Source organism: Martes martes (assembly GCF_963455335.1).
Source record: "Martes martes genome assembly, chromosome: 3".
Lineage (NCBI taxonomy): Eukaryota > Metazoa > Chordata > Mammalia > Carnivora > Mustelidae > Martes > Martes martes.
Window position 1 is genome coordinate 177,426,911 of NC_137890.1, and position 23,446 is coordinate 177,450,356.

At 35.2% G+C, this 23,446-nt stretch overlaps 1 protein-coding gene across 3 annotated transcripts in view; it reads right to left on the bottom strand.

Moving 5' to 3' along the window:
- CREB1 (cAMP responsive element binding protein 1) overlaps positions 1-23,446 on the bottom strand; it is a 61,793-nt gene that overhangs the window by 13,384 nt on the left and 24,963 nt on the right. For all 3 annotated transcript variants that reach the window (XR_013966550.1, XM_080798505.1, XM_080798504.1), the window contains 4 exons: positions 17,585-17,685; positions 11,999-12,141; positions 7,173-7,355; positions 5,008-5,158 (listed from right to left, as the gene is read on the bottom strand). Coding sequence is in view for 2 of the 3 variants with exons in the window: in XM_080798505.1 (XP_080654631.1) it covers positions 5,008-5,158; positions 7,173-7,355; positions 11,999-12,141; positions 17,585-17,685 (578 nt within the window). In the remaining variant the exon portion in view is untranslated. The remainder of the gene's footprint in view (positions 1-5,007; positions 5,159-7,172; positions 7,356-11,998; positions 12,142-17,584; positions 17,686-23,446) is intronic.

The following is a 23,446-nucleotide window of genomic DNA, read 5'->3' on the forward strand; positions in this document are numbered from 1 at the left end:
GAGTCCGGGAAGCAGACTACCCATGGGGTATCAAAGAGATTCATTCTAGGATGGTGGTACTGTTTTGTAAGGCACTGTGAGGGTAGAAACATGGCACCATACAACTGTCAAAACCAAAAGAACTATAGAACTTTTATACTTTTTATAGTAAACAACACGCAATCCCAGAATTGAATGAAGATGGCGATGAATATCTCATACTACAAGTGTGTGATATAATCTTAATCTTCTGGGGGGGAAAAGGAACAGACCTAAACAGCCTGGAAAACAGTACTTTCACTGGTACTTCAAGGCTAAAAAACAAAAAAGAACCGTACATAAACACTGTATTGTATTTGGTAAATTTGTTTCTCACAGGTATACAAGTTAGCAATTTTGTAACTATTTTAAATGTATACTAGAGTTAAACATATATGTAAATAAACTATACTTAATGGGAAGCCAAGTATCTATGAATCTGTCTATTCATATCCTTAACTCATTATTAGTCTTCTGACTTGTTAAATGTGTCTAGCTTGTTGTTTGCTTTGCTACTTTATCTTTTTCTTGGCTAAACAAAGGTTTTATATTTTCATACAGTCAAACCCACCTAACATTTACATCTATTATTTTGCCTTTAGGAAATCTATTAAAACACTGCATTCTAAAATTGTTAGACAGGATGCAGACTCCATTAACTCCGTAATTTTTTATTCCACCTTCCCCGTGGGAAGAGCACACGTTCCCACTCCACTGACACTGGGCTTCTCCTTGTCTGTACTTTGGCCAGTGGTACATAAGTGGACATGATGTTCATCACCATCAAGCAGAGGATTTAAAGAAACACTGCCTTTTTTCCTTTGCTACAAAAATGACATGTCTCAAAAAAGGTGCTCCTCCTGTAGCTGGGAGCATGTGGAAGACACAGCAGCTGGCTTGCAGCTGTCAAATGTAATGTGAGGAAGAAATTTTGTTGTTCTAAGACATAGATTTTGAGGTTTCTGTTGTTACTACAGCAACAAAAATTAATATAACAACCATCTATCCTTTCTTTTTAGACCCCTTATCACTTCATTTCTGAGTAAATGGTAATTTGAACAGTGTAGAATTTGGGGATCATAACTTTTTTCATCAAATTTCAGTTTAAGATAGGCTGTGTTTGAGGTACATACAAGGGACATTCATCCTAGTGAGTATGTTCAGGAGGAGAGTGATCCCCTAATTTTTCTACTGAAGTGTACCCCTAATGGCAGAGGAAACGAAAATGGGGATTCTGGGGACACAGCCCAAAGCAACCACTGCTGGTGTGAACTTCTTTTAAGTCTCTTACCTTAAAAATATTTCTAATTTTTGAGCAAGATAAACATTCGAGGAAAGCATTCCATGTTTGCCTCTTGAGGCTACATTATCTCCAGCACACTGTCATAAGCTCTGGTTTGAGAAGTACAGCAGAAGAGAGCAGTATACTGAGATCTCAGAATTAACATGTAGACGGGGCTTTGGCCCCAGACACAGGCTCAAGCCTCAGGTCTACCAATTTAAACGAAAATTTCAAAGATTTTATTTTTAAGTAGCATCTACAACGTGGGGCTCAAACTCATAACCCCAAGATCAAGAGTCATAGGCTCTACTGACTGAGCCAGCCAGGCACCCCCGTACCTAATTCCTTAAAGGTGTGACCTTTGGCAAGATATTTAACTTCATTCTGAACTATAGCGCCTCTATAAAACGGAGATAAGCTTCTCCCTCATTGTAGGCAATATAAAATATGTAAAGAAACTACGTGTGATGTCTAGCATAAATTGGCCCTTAGTAAATAGTATCTCAGGAAAAAGGTCAAAGCCAGCATTTAGAATTAGAAGGTGTCAGCATATAGCTGATGCCTGAAATACATGGTTATGAATGAACATTCTAAGAGAAAACTTCAAAAGTAGTCGGAAAACCAGAATAAATCAGAGTTCAGGAGAATAAGTCAAAAGTGTCAAATATGGGACACCTGGGTGGCTCAGTCATTAAGCATCTGCCTTCGGCTCAGGTCATGATCCCAGGGTCCTGGGATCAAGCCCCACATCAGGCTCCTTGCTCCGCAGGAGGCCTGCTTCTCCCTCTCTCATTCTCCCTGCTTGTGTTCCCTCTCTCGTTGTGTCTTCCTGTCAAATAAATACATAAAATCTTAAAAAAAAAAAAGTGTCAAAAATTCCACAAAAGTAAAATGAAATAAAAAGAGAATACCAGATTGCCAAGTGCAAGGGAATCTGTATTTTTTAAAGATATTAAGAGTACTATGGTGAGCACAGAAGCCAGATTCTAATGAACGAAGTTGGAAAAGAGGAAGCAGTAGTAACGTGGGAATAAAGGGAAAAGGGAACAATAGCAGAGTCAATGGGAAATTTCCTTAAAACTAAATCCAAGCAAAAGTATTTTATTAAAGAGTCCATGCTAAAGATTTCAGACTAGCAAAGGTTGTTAGGAACTGTAGCTTTGTGAGCCCTGTTCCTAACTTGGAATATATGTATATAGTGGGTGGGGAGATACATAAACTAAAAAAATAAAGAAAAAAGGAAATTTGGTTTGCTAGACAAATGAACAAGTGTTCATAAATGGGCAGCTCTCTTCTCCATACAACAGAGCTGACAAGAAGCCATAGTGCCGCCTCCTCACCCACCCACTAATTATACCACCTCTTGGTCTTTTCTGTATAAGGGGAAACGTCGCTGGGGCACTTGTGTGTGGCTCGGTTGGTTGAATGACCGACTCTGGGTTTCAGCTCAGGTCACGATCTCGTGTCATGGGAAGTCTGCTTGAAGATCTTCTCCATCTGTCCCTCCCCCCACTCACACTCACTCTCTGAAATGGATAAATAAATCTTTAAAGGGGGGGGGGCGATGTTTCTGTCCCACAGAGGCAACTACAAGGACACAGCATAAAGTCCTTCTGCTGTTTTTATAATCAAGAAGGCTTTTTTTTCATCTGATTGCTTTGCTGTGTCTTACTTAGAACTGGTTTATTTAGTAAGTGCAACTGTCTTAAGTTTTAAAACCTGGCCTTTACTTAAGACTTCTTAATCGGACTTGCTTCTAATTTTAGAAAGGGTTAAACATTTCTTTACAAACATTTTAAAGCTGAAAAGATTTAAATACAACATTTAATGTATAATTTAGAATACATTTAAATGAATGCAGCTTTTGATGCTTCTGTTTATTGCTATTACTACACCTAAGGAAAATCTTGGATTGATAGAGCACAAATAAAATAAGCTACTTGGCTTATTTCCAACCCTTTTCCTAATATTCCAGAAAAAGTCCTGCCATTTACCATAGCTTAGATGTCATTTACTGATACTCTATAACAGCTAGGTATTTTAGGGACAAAAGAGGTTGAGCTGAGTGGAAATATGAAACTTCATAAAAACAAACACTTCAATAGAGCACTACAGTTAAAGTGCTTTGAGAGGAATGATATTTGTCCCATAGAACAGCCATTTGGATGGGTGGCAGAATCTTTTTTTCAAAGAAAAAGGAGGTTTAGAGGGGGTTAGTATGTTCTTTCAAAGTCACAGCAAGAAGAGTAGATCCAGGACATGAATCCAGACTGTCTAAATTCAATCGCTATGTTTCTTTTACTTTATGGCAGTGTTTGAAAAATCTTGGGGTCAAGAACAAAGGAGGGGCACCTGGGTGGCTCAGTGGGTTAAGCCTCTGCCTTCCGCTCAGGTCATGACCTCAGGGTCCTGGGATAGAGCCCCACATCGGGCTCTCTGCTCAGCAGGGAGCCGGCTTCTCCCTCTCACTCTCTGCCTGCCTCTCTGCCTACTTGTGATCACTGCCTGTCAAATAAATAAATAAAATCTTAAAAAAAAAAAAAAAAGAACAGAAGAATATTTTCACCAATTTCAAATTTTATCTTTATAAACCTTTATTTTCATTTTCTATGGTTTGTCTTAAGTCATTTCCATTTTAAATCCTCAGTTAAATATTTAAATCCTAAACTAAATAAAAATACTAAAGTAAATAAAATAAAAGCATTTTATTGTTTTTTTGGGGGGAGGGGCAGAGAGAGGAAAGAAAGAGAAAGAGAAAATCTTAAGCAGGCTCCACACCCAGTTTTAGAAGCCCAACCTGGGGCTCGATCTCACAACCCTGAGCTCATGACCTGAGCCAAGATAAGAGTCGGATGTTTAACCTACTCACCCATCTAGGCGCCCCTTACTATTTTTTTAGATGACAAAACCACTTACAGCTATAAATTACTTTATGAGAATTACTTTACCCACACTTCATAGATTTTGTTGTGTAGCATTTTCATTGTTGAAGACTAACTCTATTTTAAGATTTTGTCTAAGAACAAGGTAATCTTAGATTTAATCTATTTTTGAAGACTCTTTAGGTACTAAATTGTCAATTTTGAGTGAAGATAATATTCATTAAAATATGGACTGGCCATCATATTTCCTTCCTTTTAAATAAACTTAACATAAATGAAACATTTAATATTAATATACATACCTGAAACTCTTGATCTTCTTGAACAATACTATTCATGAAAAGAAACAGTATTTAAATAATCTAGGCTGCTGGTTAGAGCATAGTGAAAATATAACAGAGTTGTGTATTAAATCTTTCATGGAAAAATTACACAAAAGAAAACTATAATTACAGATTGACCCATGGGGCTCCTGGGTGGATCCGTGGGTTAAGCGTCTGCCTTCGGCTCAGGTCATGATTCTGGGGTTCTGGGATTGAGCCCCACATCGGGCTCCCTGCTTAGTGACGGGGTGGGGCTGCTTCTCCCTCTCCCTCTCCCCCTGCTTGTGCTGTCAAATAAATAAGTAAAATCTTAAAAAAATAAAGATTTGACCCATAATCCCATTAGCCATTTCATAAGTGCAGCTTATTAAAAAAGTTTTAACAGATCCATCAATTCTACCGGAAAAAAATTCATTGCAAAGATCCAATTATCAAATTCATGTCTGACAGAATCTGAAGATGACATGACCTACCACAATCTAAGTAAATGCAATGTATGTACCTGTTCTTCATTAGGCGAACCTCTCTCTTTCGTGCTGCTTCTTCAGCAGGCTGTGTAGGAAGTGCTGGGGAGGATGCCATAACAACTCCAGGGGCGATGGTGCTAGTGGGTGCTGTGCGAATCTGGTATGTCTGTACATCTCCAGAGGCAGCTGAAAAGAAAAACAGTGAACATGGCATAAGACACAGAAGCATATGACTCAGTAAAACTACGTGTGTCAATCATCAATTTAAACATACATTTTGGATGGAAAGGGAAAAAAAGGAACATGATTCTAACTAAAACACTGAAAGAATCAGTACTCTTTGGGTCATTACTGACAAATAATTTTCAGTTTAATATATTTATTAGTATAGACACTTGGGTGAAAGAGCCTTAACCTAGGTCTGCCGGGTCTTGTATTTATCTTTCATTGGAATGTAGTTCTATTCTGTTGTTAACATGCTTACCAACCTTAAGTCTAAAAGGTAAGTAGGGCACAGCTTGGATGATCTTCCTAGATAGAGTATACTCCTCAATGTCTTCCTTTGATATTGGTAAATTCATATTAAAAAATTTCAAGTAGACTCTTGCCACGACATAAAAACGACCATGATTTTTCATAAAATAGCAAAATGGGAGAGAAAATAAAGCATTATGGTCAACTATTATAAATTTCTAATTGAAACAAAACTGAAAGTATGAAAAAGTGTACACTTGATGTCAATTATATTACTTGTTTTAATGTAAATGCTAATTGCTAAATAAATTGAAGTTTTTTTCTAAGTGATCCATCACTTGTAAAAAGAAACACAATCATTATCTGTCAAACTGCTTCTAAAAACAGCTTAGTAAGAATAAAGAACCTAAAATTATCTGAGAGAATTTGAAGGTCTTTATAAAATTATCCATATTTGTTATTAATATCAATTAAAATGTGTGGTTTGGGTGGAAAAGATTTATATACTAAACATGTTACCATCTTCAAACTGACGTTCAGAATTCAAATTCACTGACATCCTGCTTTACAATTTTTGAGTACCTGCATGTAAAGTGAAAAGGTGTTTTACTCCCATTAATAAACAAAATATTATCTTCTTCAAATATTATTTGTTTAGTAACAGAATATGTTCTGTAAATACATTAGGGCCTTTAAAAATAAATGATGACTCTCTAGTTGGTGTTTTAGGATTATTAAAAAATTATCATCCATGCTGAAGGGGTACAATGGTCATTATTTAACAGAGGCAAAATATATTATTATTAATAAAAATATTTTTAGATACAGATTTTAACATTATTTCCTCAATATGCAAATTTCAATCTGGCATAAATTATATTCTTAAAATATTCAAATGGAAAAAAATATTCAAATGGATTCAAAGAAAAATGGTCAACGCCTATCCATAAAGGTTCCTGAAGCAAGAAAATTAAATAAAAAAAATAAATAAATAAAACAGAAAAAAGCTATTTCTATAGTTCATCAAGGATTTAACTACTACTTTTTCTCCACAGACCAGCAGACATGCATACTGGTATAAGATTTTTCAGAACATACTGTTTTCATTTGAAATAAAAAATGATGATCTTAGAAATGAGGATGTAAATTTTCTGAGCAAAAACCAGAAAAACAGAATTTTGAACCTTCAAGGGTTTCTTTTTGAAAGTAAGCTCTATACCCAATGTAAGGCTTGAATTCAGCCCCAGGATCAAGAGTTGCATGCACCAACTGAGCCAGTCACGCAGCCAGAACCTCCAGAGGTTCTTACCACTGATTTAGTATAACTCTTTATTTGACACATTAAAAAAAAAAAAAAAAAAAAGAGGCACAGAGGTGATTCTTACTCATGATCACATAGCAAATCTATGCAGTTAGATCCAGAATCTAGCTTTCCTAACTCCTGATTTCACTGTCTTGCCCTGTAACCTACCCTGTTTCTCCTATCCCCAAATGCTGAAAGTGTTAAAGATGTTATATTTTTAAAAGAGAAAACAGTTGTTTTTATGCCATGACATTTGGGTCCAACTGGAATAATGGAAGAGTTCATGGAGAACATTATCTATAATTAAAAAAATTAACTACATTTTCATAGTGCTTGGCAGTATCATACTTACTTTTTCTGAGTTTATAAAAATTTTAACCTTTCAAAGAATTTACCACACTTGTGAATTCTGAATTCTCTTACCTTGAACGACGACTTGGTTGCTGGGCACTAAGATCTGCTGTCCATCAGTGGTCTGTGCGTACTGTAGGATGGTAGTACCCGGCTGAGTGGCGGCTGCATTGGTCATGGTTAATGTCTGCAGGCCCTGTACCCCATCGGTACCATTGTTAGCCAGTTGTATTGCTCCTCCCTGGGTAATGGCAACTAAAACCCAATGGATTTTATTGTTATCAGTTTAATTAATGCCATGTAAGACTTACAACACACTAAATTCAAAGTAGAATAATGTGTAAGAAATAATCAAGGAGAAGTTATTATAACAAATAACACTGGCAAGAAACACTTGGTATACTCAGGTAACTTTCTGCTCTGGAAACCCACTCCAATTGCTATAATACAAATGCACTCTATGAACTGTATTATAATTTAAAATAATACCCATTAACAATTAAAAAAAATGAGATGTTAAATTCCTTTCAAAGTTGTTTGGTTCAGAAGAGGCACCACGCTGTGATCCATACTTCCTTTATTCTAGTCTTACTTAGGCCATATTTTAATTGTTTAATATTCGCTGTTCCACTAGCAAATAAATTTCTTGAAGGCAGGAAATGTGACTTTTCTTCTCTACTTTCACATACTTAGCACAGAAATGGGCAGTAATGGGCACCCAATAAATGGTTATTTTAATGCATAATTAAATAAAAACAGTTCAGTAGTGCATTCTGTTCTCTAACTCGGCTAGCAATGCATAAACTGTAAATTACATATCCATGCATTCTCATACAGGATCCTTTGATTATTCACTAATTAATCATACATCATTCATCTCTTATGAAGTAATCTACTTTGGCTCACACTAAAAGATATTTCACTTTATTAAAAAAATGAATTCACCTTTATGCTACAGTACATGGAAAAAGTTAATAGAAAGAAGTAGGTTATTATTTTATTTGAATAAAGCAATCCTTCAGATACTACCATCAAGACAGGCAGTTGGATTCTCTCTAGACACTCTCCCTATTAAAAGTTTTCTGGAAAGAGGTCTAAAAATCACAATATTACATATAAAATTGCATAATGGATTTTAGCTAAATAAATCAACAAACGTGTGACTTACTCATGTTCCTTTTTTTTTTTTTAGTTTGTTAGAAGGGAATTATTTGGGATCATTTGTTAGTCAGCTCTAGGCAACTAATATCCTGAGTCGCCTATATAAAGAAAATTGATTATCTACTGTTTGGTCAAGAAATTGTAACAGTAAATAAATATGATTTGATTTACAAATGACAAATGATACCTATGGAAATTAAGATACTGGCATATACAATCTATTCACTTTAGCCATTCCCATAAGTTTTACTTATCTTCGACAACTAAAAAGGAATATATAAGAACTATTCTGAGATTAATATTGCAGGTAACTTGAAGGAATCAGAAGATTAACAGAATTAAAACACAATTTCTCATATAGAGTTAATAAGCAAATTCTACTGCACTTAACATACATAGCTTTCTTCTTGGTTATATAACAATAAACTCAAGGGAGAAAAGAAGTAGGAAACTAGGTATCAGACCTGGATTCTAGTCCAGATTCTATCACTAAATTGTTATTTGAATCTGTTATCTCTTCTATAAAAATAAAAATACCCGGTTCTAGGCACTAAATACAACTATAAAAATTAAATGAGATAATATAGGTGAAAGTATTTTGAAAATGGAAGTCTGATCCTATCAGATATGTTTTTCCCTATAATACATATTTATATACTTGATTATTCCAAAAGGATTTGAGAGGTCTTTCAATAAAACTAAATGCATTAAAATAAGAGGAGGAAGCTAGAAGTCAAGTAACTGATGTGTCTCTAACCACAGAGATTCTATCAGAAAATCTAGAAGAGAATACAATTAAACATGAACTTAGCCAAGATTCTGAATAGCCAAAGTAAAGAGGAAAACATCATGGGTTACACTTGTATTTAGCGAAACAAAAAATTCAAGTTCAAAATGATAGACACATGTGTTTCTACCTTAGAACAGAATTTCTCGAATAAGACTTTATTAGGAATAGTAAACCAAGTAATAGATAAAACTACTAACAGCATTTAAAATGTAAAAAAAATAACCAGTTTATGAAAGGAATACAAACTGGTGCAGACACTGGGAAGGGAAATTGGGCAGGATGTGCTTTGATTCAACAATTCCACTCTCTGAATCCTATCCCACTGAGACCCTACGACATATATAAGAATGTTCCTATCACAGTGCTTGAAACAGTAGAAATGCCTTAAATGTTCATCAGTGTATGTGGGGTGGGGAGGGAATATTAAAGGGGGGGATGTTTAAATGAAAGTTATATTTATTTTATTAATTTTTAATTTTTTATTAACATATAATGTATTATTAGCCCCAGGGGTACAGGTCTGTGAATCACCAGGTTTACACACTTCACAGCACTCACCATAGCACATACCTTCCCCAATGTTCATAACCCCACCTCCCTCTCCCTACACCCCTCCCCCTGGCAACCCTCAGTTTGTTTTGTGAGATTAAGAGTCTCTTATGGTTTGTCTCCCTCCCAATCCCATCTTGTTTCATTTATTCTTTTCCTACCCCCAAACCCCCCACGTTGCCTCTCAACTTCCTCAAATCAGGGAGATCATATGATATTGTCTTTCTCTGATTGACTTATTTCGCTAAGCATAATACCCTCTAGTTCCAACCACGTTGTTGCAAATGGCAAGATTTCATTTCTAAAAGTTATATTTATACAGCGAAACACAAGATAGCTGTTAAATTGTATATATCTGTATATATACATTTGTCTGTAGTATATAAATAATGTAGGTCTCACTTGTATCAAAATACATGGTAATATATTTATGTATAAACAGAATGAAAAAGAATGGATATATACTAAACTTTTAACTACGAGGGAGAGATGAAAAGGATTATAAATTAAGAAATATAGAGGGGCGCCTGGGGGCTCAGTCATTAAGCATCTGACTTCGGCTCAGGTCATGATCCCAGTCTCCTGGGATCGAGCCCTACATCGGGTTTCCCGCTCAGCGGGGAGCCTGCTTCTCCCTCTCCCACTCCCCCTGCTTGTGTTCCCCCTCTTGCTGTGTCTCTCTCTAAAATAAAAATCTTAGAAAAAAAAAAAAAGAGGAATGTACAATGATGTATATATTTAAGTAGTCATTAGATTGTTTTTTCTTTTCATTAGAATGATTCTTAATGACAATCAAGAACATGCTACATCAATTCTGTCAAGGCTCTATGTAAATAAGGGATATAGATAATGTAATAAAGCTTAAAAAAGCTGAAGTATTAACCTTTTAAAACCAGCAATTTTTAGTTCCTGGAAGAGAGTGGTGCGTCAAATTAAATATACACAGTTCTAACTTCATTTCCCTATTTGAGATTCTGATATGCCTATTTCTAAAAGAGCATGCTTTCTCCTGCAAGCAAGAATCCCTACAATCACTGAATCACTGTCACTAACAGAAGTACGCTGTATCCCTCAGGTTTCTCTTGAGGCAGGGGAAAAGTAAAGTTCATGTATCAATGTCTCAGTATGCATACCTCTGGAATAACTCAAATTATCTGGATATAGGGCTAAAAATACATACATCTGTGTCCATAGATAGTACCTGTTTATCTCTGTCAACAAAGAACTCAAGAAGGAAAAAGGGGACTAAACTCCAGTAAGCACAGAGTGGACAGGAAGGTTAGTCAAAAATGCCATCCTTCTGCTCACTTTCCACAGTTTCAGCTTTGGAAGAGCTAAAAAATCTGGTACTTGGAAATCTGTTTTTAATATAGTTAGAAAGCAAATTAGTTATGGTTAAACCAAGGTTGAGCTGTACTGTGAAAACTATTAACTTGGGAGTCAAACTTTTACACATATTCCTGACACAGACCACCCCAGGGTATTAGAAAATTAATGCAACAAGGGAGTGTCAATGTGTACATTTAATTTGTAGTAAGGAGGAAAAAGGGGGAAAACTACATAATGGGAAGTACTGGATTTAATGAATAAATCAAAATGAAGAAATCTATATAAGAGGCACTCTGGGAGTCAAAAGGTATTGGGAACAGATAGAAAAACATACCATTCACACAAATGCCTCTGATCAAGCAAAAGCAGAAGTGGAAAGACTGTTAACAGATTTGGGTGAAAGATAAGAGAGACCTAAGTATAGGACAGAAATGGAGACTTTGATTAATTTTGCACACACACAAAAAAACCTTGACTTTGTGTGAGCCAATTTCAGCAGTCCTTGTGTATGTTACCATAATTCACTACATTACATTTTATATTAAAAAAGAATAATTGAATGTGCTGGTAGACTGCGACCAAGCCTCTCAACCACCACCAGAAAACATTAAATATGACTATAAAATGCTACCTTTAGAAGGGAAGATGAATTAATAAAATAGATGAATAGTGAGACCATTTTTGTCCTTAAACATAACCACAGAATGGTTATCTATCTTATCTGAAAAAGTATTCCCTTTATTAGCATCATATATTACACAAGGACTAAAATCTAGAGTTTTAGGCAGAGGTTCAAAAAACTTCCAAGACTCTCCTGGCATCTGTGCAAAACAAAGGACCACCTAAAGGGCTAACATGCTTGAGCAATACCAACAAAAACCCTGAAGAAAAGAAAATACTTCTGTTACAGAACTTTGCATACTGAACAGTAAAGGAAATATAATAATGGCATCCAAAATTGAGAAAAGGCTGGCACTTGTAGGATTCCTTTAAGGAGAATGCAGCCATTAGTTTTTTTTGTTTTTTTTTTTTAATCTCATTTTCCAAAGCAGAAATATCTTTTACTCACTATACTGTCCGCTGCTAGTTTGGTAAATTGGAGTTGGCACCGTTACAGTGGTGATGGCAGGTGCTGAAGTCTCCTCTTCAGACTTCTCTTCTTCAATCCTTGGCACTCCTGGTGCATCTGAAGATAAGTCATTCAAAATTTTCCTAGAAAAATAGAAATCTACATTAATCAAAATGAAAATAACATTTACTGGCTAAATATACATAATAGCAAAAGAAAATGGGCAGAAAGCTGCTAATACTTAGAACAGCAGTTAAAAGATTGTATTTATTTATTCATTTGAGAAAGAGAGAGAGAGAGAGAGCAGGCCTGTGGGTGGGGAAAGGAGCAGAGGGAGAGAGACAAGCACACTCAGTGCTCAGTGTGGAGCCCCATGTAGGGCTCAATCTCGCGATCCTTGAGATCATGACCTGAGCTGAAATCAAGAGTTGGAGTCTTGGGGCGCCTGGGTGGCTCAGTGGGATGGGGCCTCTGCCTTTGGCTCGGGTCATGATCCCAGGGTCCTGGGATTGAGCCCCGCATCGGGCTCTCTGCTCAGCAGGGAGCCTGCTTCCTCCTCTCTCCCTGCCTGCCTCTCTGACTAGTTGCAATCTCTGTTTATCAAAGAAATAAATAAAATCTTAAAAAAAAAAAAAAAAAGAGTTGGAGTCTTAACCGACTGAGCCACCCAGGTGCCCAGGACAGCAGCTTAAAATATAAGAAGAATAGACCATACATGGATGAGAGATCTAAATGTCAAAATGAAATCATACAAGGACTAAAAAAAAAAAAAAGAAATGAATTTCTCTTTAATATGAATGAAAAGGAAGGCTGTGATTGGAAATACAGGTGTAAGCAGAGATTAACACTGACTAAAAGAATCCTTCTGCAGGGCAAAAAACACACAAAAAAAGTTAAAAATGATTAACGATACTAGGAGAAAATGTTTACATATATTACAGATAAAAGGTCAATAGCCTTGTTATATAAAGAACTCGTAAAAATTTAGGCAAAAATAAATGAATGAATGAATGAATGAGTAAATAAATAAATATCAAAAACCTGATTTTAAGCTTTTCAACTCTCAGACTGGTAAAAAGTAAAAAATAAAAAAAGTTCAACAATACACTCTCTTAGCAAAACTGTGAGAAAACAGACACTCTCACTGTTTTGAGTATGAAATTGGCACAACCCTTATGGAATGAATTTGGTGACATGTAACAAAACTACATCTTTACACAGCAATCTTACTTCCAGGAATATATCCTTAAGATATACTTACTACAGTACAAAAATACATACATAAGGTTATTCACGGTAGCACTGTTTGTAGCTGCAAAATACTGGAAACAGTTTACATAGGAGAGTGGCTGAATAAACTACAGTTCATCCAGATAATGGGTATAGCATGATACCTTTTTTGTAAGAAAGAAACTGAAATAACATACATGCATTTGCTCTTCTACTGAAGAAGAAACTCAGAAAGAATAAACCAGATAAAGTTAATGAGATTGCTTAATCCACTGGGATTGGTAAGAAAGAAGTTAAAAAAAAGACAGGAAAAATTGGGAGGGGATACTTCTGAGCATGTGTATTTTTTGGTATAATTCTGACATTTCAAAGAACCATGTTCATGTTTCACATATTAAAAAAAAATCAAGAAGGATGGAGGAAAAATTCTAAAATGGAATACAAATAAAAATAATGAACCTTATTGTATTCCAAATGAGTGATATAATCACAGAAGAGGGGGGAAAAAACCCCACCCAAGTAATTTCTGACATCTTAAACTTCTAACAAACCAGTATGAATTAATAATATAGCTTCAAAAGTCTACCCAAACCCCACTGCTTTATGCTGCTACAGTCACAATTACATTTTCATATACTGTGTGTGCATTAACAAAGTCATAATTATTATTTTATGCATTTGTCTTTCCAATCACACAGGAAAAAAAGCGTTTCAAAGCAAAGAATTATAATATTGGCTTTTATATTTACCCATGTTAATTACCTTTACTGGAATTGCAGTAAGTATTCTACTATTATCTCTTCTAATATTTCTTTTGGCCCGATTTCCCCTCTGAAAATTCTGTAAATGCTTCTTCTACTGGAGCGCCTCACTCTATTCCCCATGACTTTTAACCTGTCTTTCCCATTTTCTCTGTATTTCTGTTCTCTATTCTCAGTTATTTTTTTAGTTCCCTTCCAGTTTACCAATTCTCTCATCAGCTACTCATATCTAGTTTATCCCACTAACTGGCTATTTTTCTTAATTCCACTAATTGTATATCTCATTTCTCAGACTTGTTAATCATTTCTTTTCCACATCTGTTTGTTTTCATTTAGCAAACTCCTATTCTTACCATAAGGATGATTTTCTCTCCCTATTTCTTTGCAAATGAGAAACACAACTATTTTAAACAGCTTATAGACTGACAGCTGGCCAAAAGATCAACTCTGGGGGGCGCCTGGGTGACTCAGATGGTTGAGTGTCCAACTCTGGGTTTTGGCCCAGGCTGTGATCTCATGGGTCATGGGAGGCCTGCACTGAGGCTCTGCTTGAAGATTCTTTTCCTCTGGCCCTTCTCCCATGGATGCACTCTTTCTTCTCAAATAAATAAATAAATAAATTTTGGGGGGGGGGTGGGGATCATACTCTGGGCATCATTGCTCTAGAACATCATTTCAAACTTTAGCACTGAAGCACTTGAAGAGCATGTCAAGACAGATTCCAAGGTCCTCACTTCACAGATTCTAATTCATTAGAGTATGTGGTAGGGGCACAAGAAGTTGTACTTCTAACCAGATTCTGATCGCCAGTGTGGTCTCTGGACCACATTTTGAAAAGTACTGGTCCTCAGTGCAATGTTTTTCAAATTTAGGTCACAACCCATACATTGCCATGAAAAGAGTTATGTATGTTGCAATCAATGTGAAACAAATAAAAAAACAGCTGGACATCATACATGATAAAGGTGAGTACTGCTGTATATTTTGCTTCAGATGCCTATATATAGGTAGAAATATGTGTGTACCTGTGTGTGTGTATCTATAAGTGAATATAGATAACTGTATGTATGTATATACAGAAAATGTAAAGATATTTTTCTTATCGTGTATTGTGGTCAAAATAAAAGTTTAAAAGCCTGTACTCTAGACCCGCAAATAAATCTTATCTTTTGCATGAAGCCAGTAATCGTATCTTGTCTTCTCTTTCTAGTATCTAATATTGTTGTCCTAGACCATTTTGGTCATTCTTGTATCTTGGACATACATTTCACTTTCTCTCACAGTATATTCCAGATGTGGTCTGAGCAGTGAGATTAATTCCCTCCCTTAATGTAGACTATATATGTATATCTTAATGATAATTAAAGAACATACTTATCTTTTATTTTTATTTATTTATTTATTTATTAAAAGACTTGATTTATTTATTTGACAGACACAGATCACAGGTAGGCAGAGAGGTAAGCAGAGAGGGAGGAGGAAGCAGGCTCCCCACCAAGCAGAGAGCCCGATGCGGGGTTTGATCCCAGGACCCTGGGATCATGACCTGAGCCGAAGGCAGTGGCTTTAACCCACTGAGCCACCCAGTGCCCTGAGCATACTTATCTTTTAAAAATGAATTCTTTAATCCAGAATCTTATACTTAAAGAAATGGTTTTATTTTAGACTCAATTTCAGAAATTTTATAATTATCACCAACAACTGACAGAATTTTCCTTGGCTATGATCTTTCAAAGCACTTATTCTCATATCCGTTAGGGCACTCTCCCTTAAAGTTCTGTCACATGCAATCTGACAAGCATGGCTTCTGTGTTTTTCAGCTGAACTGCTTGTAAAAATACCAAGCCAGGGAGATGAAGTGAGAGCCCTTCAAGAAATTTCTCTGTATAATTTAATCACTATAAAGCTGGGTGTATCAATTAATCCCCATTTCTCCAACCTTACAAGTGTATCATAAGGATTCTGTTAAAGATGTTGTTATGGTCAAGACATAAAAGCTAGGTATCAAGAATTTATAAGCCTAAAACAAAATAATGATACATAATGATTTTAAGGGAAAATGTATCATCTTTCATGAATAGAACTCTCTACGTATGTGTGGTCTCAGGCATCTTCTATCTGATTATGAATTAAGGTGTTACTATTTAAATGATCTTTGCTAAGATACAGGTTATAACAAAAGAGCTTTTTCAGCATAAAGCTCTTATTTTATTTTACTTTATGTTTTTAAGACTTCATTTATTTAGAGAGAAAAAGAGCACAAGTGGGTAAAGGGGCAAAGGGAAGGGGGGAGAGAGAATCTCAAGCAGACTTCACACTGAGCAAGAGTCTGACACCTAACTAACTGAGCCACTCAGGCGTCCTAAAGCTCTTATAAGGTCTACAACTAGAATTTACAGAACTTATTTACAACTATTTGCCTGAAATTTATATACAGAGAAGCCTTATGTCTCCAAAGCTGGTTGGATTTGCTTCAAGATTAAAAGTGTTAAAAACTAACATGAGATATATTTCGAAGTTCAAATCTAAAATTAGCTATATTTTAAAAAAATTATGAGCATAAATGCATACAACACATACTTGGTATCAAAATTTCTTAAGAACTCAAAATCAGTTTACTGATACTCATTTAGGATCCCTCCTTTTAAGAGAAAAGGGCTAGCTTAGTAGTTGAGTGGAAAAAAAATTTTTAACCATCACTTGGAAACAAAAATAACTTCGGCTAATAACAAGAAGAAATATTAGAAGTTTGAAATTTGTTGAACTTTGAAGCAAGCTTATGAGTATTTATGGAATTGCTCTTCCTGGAGTTATTTAGCATGGAGCCAATTTCTACATATTAAAAAAATGATTTTGGTATATCTTGGAGGCAGGTCATAGACTAGACAACCTCCACAATTAAACATGAAAACTATAGTAGGGTGCCCCTAAAATTAGGGGATATCAGCAAAACATCATCCTGAAAAAAATATTAAATTAATAAATAGCTACTAAGTACCATGGCTAAGAAATACTTACCATATTAAGAAATGGTTTGCAAATGTGCTGTTAAACAGATAAATAGTATTGTGCCAGAACTGACAAATAACTAGAAATGCTATAACTTAATGAAATATATTCCAAATTTTTAAACAAAAAAGCAGCAGCTGGCATAGTCTATAAAAACAGAAGCAGAAAAAAAAAATCACTGTTGATCCAGGACCGTTCAGAGTAAAAAGTTCTCTTATTCTGTATAATAAACTTCAACTTGAGAGAGAGAAATACCTCAAGATGAAGAGAAATAAATTCTGTGGTCCCGAACTGAGCACCTAATTGGTCTTCTGACATCTTTTCTTTTTAGAATTTATTTGTTGAGAGTGAGCGAGCAAGCGAGAGCGAGCGCGCGCGAACGCACAAGCAGGGGGAGTGGCAGGCAGAGGGAGAAGGTCCTGGGGCTCAATCCCAGGACCCTGGGATCATGACCTGAGCCGAAGGTAGGCATTTAACCAACAAAGCCACCCAAGTGGCCTGATCTTCTAACATCTTTTCACCTGTAAGTACCTAAGGCTTACTGACATCTTCGATTCTAAATTCTTTAAACAATCAAATTCCATACCTGTAGGAAGGCCTCCTTGAAAGAATTTCTCTTCGTTTTTGGGAATCAGTTACACTATCCACTGACTCCTGTGAATCTTCACTTTCTGCAATAGTTGAAATCTGAAAATAAAGAAGAACTTTATCTTGATAATCGAGTTCAGTTCCCATAAAATTTTTATGAATTCTAAGAAAAACTTAAATATAAAAGGACATATATAAACCTTACACATGCCAGTAGAAAAAAGTCAATTTTTATGGGAGACAACCATAGCAATCACATTCCTTTCCCCCTACAGAAGTCACAGGGCCCAATTTTTTTTTTTGTCAAAACCAAGCTGTTGCGATATCCAAGTTGTTTCACCTCTTTCAGAACCTCATGTAACCAATCTTGAATGCATCAATATTACTGTCAGTTTTTTTTTTAATTGTTAGAACAAAACTACCAAGTAAAATAAGGTTTCTGACATGATGGAGGAATAAATGAGCAAATATTTAATCATAAGTCTACATAGTGACTACACAAATATTTTCCTTTAAACACTTATAAATATATTTACAACCGTATAAATAAGGATTGGTGATCCCCCAACATATTCCAGATGGTTGTTCCTAGCAAGTTAGTTTACATATAGACTTTCAAAATTGGCATTCTATAATTTTTATTAAGCAAAAACTCAAGGTAAAGAACTGTGCATTTCTGGAAAAGTATCCCTGGACTGAAAAGTAAAAGATAAGCTGAACAAAGATTTTACATGGGATAATATTAATAATAGCAACTAGCATTTATTGAGAACTTACTATGTGCCAGATACTATGCTAAAGCACATACACACATTACATTATTTGATACTAATACAGTAATATCAGGTACTAAACAAGTACAATTCATATATTCATTTTGTAGATGGGAAGAACTAAGGCACAAAGAGGTTAAGTAACTCACCCAAGTCACAAAGCTAGGAAGTAGCAGAGCCACTGTCAATAGTTGGCATCTCAATTTTAGATATCCTTACCAGCATCAAAATCCTGTTGGTTCCAATCTCAAACCAGTTTTGTCAGAAGGAACAATCCAGAGATGTTTTAGACTAGAAGTTCACTCACCCAGGCATATATATCAGAATATGTACCATGAAGCTTCTCTAGTCTAATCAGCAGGAGTCTTCTGCTCTTTCCTAACTAGATGTGCATGATGCCGTCACAGAGAGAATAATTAGATTTAGTGAAGGCTAAAGAGTCTGTGTGGTTCAACTCCATGTCAAAATTTAGGGCAATGACAACAAGAAAAAACATATTCAGAGGAACCTGAGGAATCCCACGCGGACTCATATGTGGTCTGAGCTTATGAGTTCTGGAGAGTAAGGACTCATTTTGACACGGCACTTTGTAAAAAGGCACTCACTTTAAAATGAAATTAGGTAAATCTAGTCATGCCTCACAGAATTTACCTACAATCAAGTAACGTGCCCCATCCAAACACTTTAAAGTGTAAGAACTATACTCTTAACGACCTACACATTAACAGGCAACACTTAATGAATCCAGAAAGGACAGATAAAAAGATGTGTGAGTCTGAATTTAGTCTGTGATTCTGTGCAGAGTAATAATGTTACCCTTACTGCCAAAGGAGCACAGAGAACAATTCCCACTAATCTCAGAGGTACAGCAGATGACGAGCTATGAAGACCTTAGTAGAGTGTCAGAATTTCAAGGAATAACAAGACTGAACTCAAAGTGGACAGTACTGTGACAAGTGTTTACCTTCACAGTACTTCTCAGAACCTCAGTTCCTCTATTGTTCTCTGCCTTCTTTGCACGACTCTCATCCTTACAACCTTTTTCTAAGGACAGATAGTGACGTAGGCATAATCTCCCAAGTTGAAAGTCATTAAAATAATAATTTTAAAACATTCTATATAAACTACCCACAGAGAAGTTTTGAAATGAAATAAGTTAAAGTTGCATTTTAATATATGGCCTTTGATTGTTTCTTTTTCCAAACTTAGTGGATCTATTGCTCTTCGCAGGAAAAAAGCCTCCTTTTCTCTCATCTAAAAGATTTTGTGATTTCAGATAGAAGGAATTAACTTGTCACTATGTAGTAATAACAACTATTTTCATGTAAAGGGCATTCAGAATTATTCAGTAACACGTAATGAATATAACATTTCCTCTTTGGGAATATTATCCAGGGAGAATTTATAAGCTATAAAGCCGCTTCCTATGAACTGCCTACCAAAACAAACAAAAACAAAAACAAAATCCAAAGCACACACTGGATCCACATTTCTGAGACTAATAAAAATCATGTCAAAAAAATCCTTTTTATAAATAACTATTAATTACAATTTAAAATATAATTAACAGTTATTAGAAATACCCATATAAAAATGATATCCCAACCATAATGGTATCACAAACTACCACCATATTCCACTGGTAGAGACCCTTCCTCTGGTCCCTTACCTCCTGTCACCTCTTTCATTAACCCTCTCCTTAGCTCCTTGAATAGGTCTTTAACCCTACCACTTAGAAGTTGAGACATTTTCAAAAGCCAAATCACAACTTGTAGATGTAAAGTTTTAGATCTTTATTTCTCAACTTTCAGTTTGTTAAAAACCCATACCTCCTATTTGTAAGGAGGACTATCTTCCCATTTTGAAGTTATTTGAAATTTCAAAATTAAACATACAGTGACTAAAACCAAATTAAGATGCTTTCTCAAGTTACACACGGTCCCTTTGAAACTCAGACTTACGGTTTAGGTATAGTTACTTACTCCCTGGATCAAGAACATTAATAAACATCTAGAATAATGATTTCTAAATTCTTTTCACCTGCAGATCTTCCTTATAAACAGGAAAATTTTATATAAGCATATATATTCCCTCTGTAAATTTTAACTGTTGTTTTTATAATAAAACAGTTTTTAAAGAGAGGAGTGTAAGTATCAAAACATTTGTAAATTTCTTAAAATGTAAATCATCCCATTTTTATAGAGCAAGAACAATGTGATTTAATATTCTTCATTAAAAAAATCACTTACTATTTTATAACAGTGCCTCTGATTCTAAGCTTGGGCTTTTTAAAACCTGATTTAGCATTTGCTATTGTTGAAAAAGGGAACTCATAAGAAGCAGACATAAAAGTAAGTGCATTTTTGACTGGGCTTACTAAATACAACATCATTTTTCATTTTCACCTACCAATTATACAAACTTTTGATGAGATTTACCTAGTGTATTTTCATCTCCCTGGCTTTTAATAATTGTATGCTAATAATAGGTGTTACAGTTTTATATTTTAACAAGTACAAAACCTACTGAAATTCTAGAAGACTTACAAATGGTTTAAAGAATTCTATTTCCAGAGTTTTTTATATATATATTTGAGTTTTGAGCTGACAAATTTATACTAACTGCAGTTTAAAAAAAAAAAAAAAGGCATGAAAACATTTCCAAACTTCTTTCAAAATGCTCTCTCCACAGGACAACTTTCTTTCAAAAAGCAGTTAGTTACCCTCTTGCATTGTTAAAATGTCACTTTCTCCCGGGATAGTTGAAAGGGATTTCTTCTTTCAAAAGTATCTGTTGGATAACATATCCCTTCCAAATCCTTACTCACCATCATTAAAAAGACCAGAAACTTTGGAACACTTGTTTCATGTAAAACACAAACAAGTAATTCAGCCTCATGTTAGACCACTCTTAAATACTTTGCTGCAATAATAACCACTGATCCTATTTTTGCACAAAAAGTTATTATTGTTCCCATCATATTAAAAAGTATTATAAAGATTCTATCAAATGTTTCATCCAACCACTCTCCTTCTTGCTCATTCTATTTGAACCACATCCCTTTACTATACCTTGATATATGAAGCATATTCTTACTTCTAAGCCTTTGGGACTTGCTTTACTGTTTGCATGGCTTAGCCTCCTGCACTGCCTTCTGGTTTGTTCACTGTGTTCCCTGACCACCCTACATAAAACAGAACCCCCTTCCCTCCACATTCTCTATCCCTTCCCCTGCTTTCATCATCTTCCCAGCACTTATCCTCACCTGACATATTTTATTTTTTCATTGTTTCTCTTCGCTCAAATGTGATCTTCATGAGAATAGAGAAGTATTATTTGTTCACTGCTGTCTTTCATAGCACCTAGAACAGTGACTGGCACATAGCATGTGATCAATAAAAATTCGTTGAAGGAATGACCGTAATAATTTAAGGTAACATAATCTATAATCCTGACACGTTTAAACTGCACTTTATTAAAAATGCATTTAAAGCTAACAAATGAAAAGTGAAGATGCCACTGTTAACTTCTATACATTCGTGTAACTCCCACTATTTTTGCAGGGATTCTCATATAATCTGTGAGACTTGATACACATAAGGATAAAGTTAGGGCACTAATGTCAAGCCATATATGAAATACTGTAATTTCTGTAATTAGTGAAATTTCTAATATTCTTAGATTAAAAACAGAAACAGATCCTAATATCTTATTCTCACATCAAGAGAAATATGTCTTGTATTTTTTGAAAATGATGTTCTAGGATACTCATATTTTCCCATGTAGAAGTTCGCAGGATCATCTCTCTCTTTGTTTAAACACATCTCCTCTGATGTAAACTACTTCCTAGTTACCAAAATACTAATGCCTGTTAATCAGCTGAAATGACCCATAAAGTTTAATATATTCTTCATGATTTAGGCCCTTTAAAGAAAAAAATAAAGTAAAAAAAAATTGTGTCTCTATTTGTAGAATTCAGGCTTTCAGTTATAAATATAGCTCACCTTGATGGAAAAATGTGCTCTTGAGAAGATGAATAAATATTTCTACAAAGTTAATAGCCATACACTCCCCAGGTCCAAATTATTATTGTCACAAAGATTAAAATTAAAAATATAATTGACAATTAAATATCACATATTACGACCAAAAATTATAATCTTAACAAGTTTTGAAAATTTTGGTGTGTTCTTTATCGAAAGGCCTCCTACTTATAAGTGAAAAAGAGAAAGTGAGGATTAATGTGATCTGGAATCTAGGTCTCCTGATTAGCAGGTCAGGTTCTTTCCACTGTTACCAAGAAGAAAATGAGTGGGGAAATAGTAATGGCATCGTATTGAGAATAGTAATGTAGCAATCAATGAAATAAAAACTGAGGCAAAGGATCGGAGACTATTGGTCAGTCAGTGTGATTTCACATAAATGTCTAATTCTTTAGTTTTCACTGGGACGACACTGTCTCCATCTTGGTAACAAATTCCATTCTGAGTATCTTTCAGTATGTAAATTCACACGTGCTGATATTTTTACATGAAAACATTCTTTTCTTTTTCTTCCATGTAAGTGTCCAAGTGAACCAAAAGCATAAGTAGAGGTGGGTAATGGTGGCTCAAGGACTCAATAATATAATACGGCTGACTAAATCGAATATACCGTTTGAGGACATTAACAGAATGCTTCCAGGGCAAAGGAAGCACTTCTCCCCTCTACAAATATCAACCAGTCTGGCTACCATACTCAAGGAAAACACAACAGCTTTCATCCACAGGATGACAGCAAGGACAGTAAATAGCAATAAAAGCTACACTGTATAATAAATGACTGAAGAAAAATAGACATTTGTTTAGTCTGCACATTTTTTTTTTTTAAAGTAGGAAGGGTGCAAGAGACAAGGGAGAAGAGTGGTCCAAAAGAGAAAGAATTAAATTTGCTTAATTAGTTTCTGAGGATGGAACTGGGACCACTAGGTAGAAGTTTTAGAAAGGTATATTCTGGCTCACCACAGGGAAGAAGAGTTCAGCAATTACCCCTCTTTATAAATTGGTTACCTCGGGAGACAGGGGTTCCATTTCCCTAGTGTTCAAGTA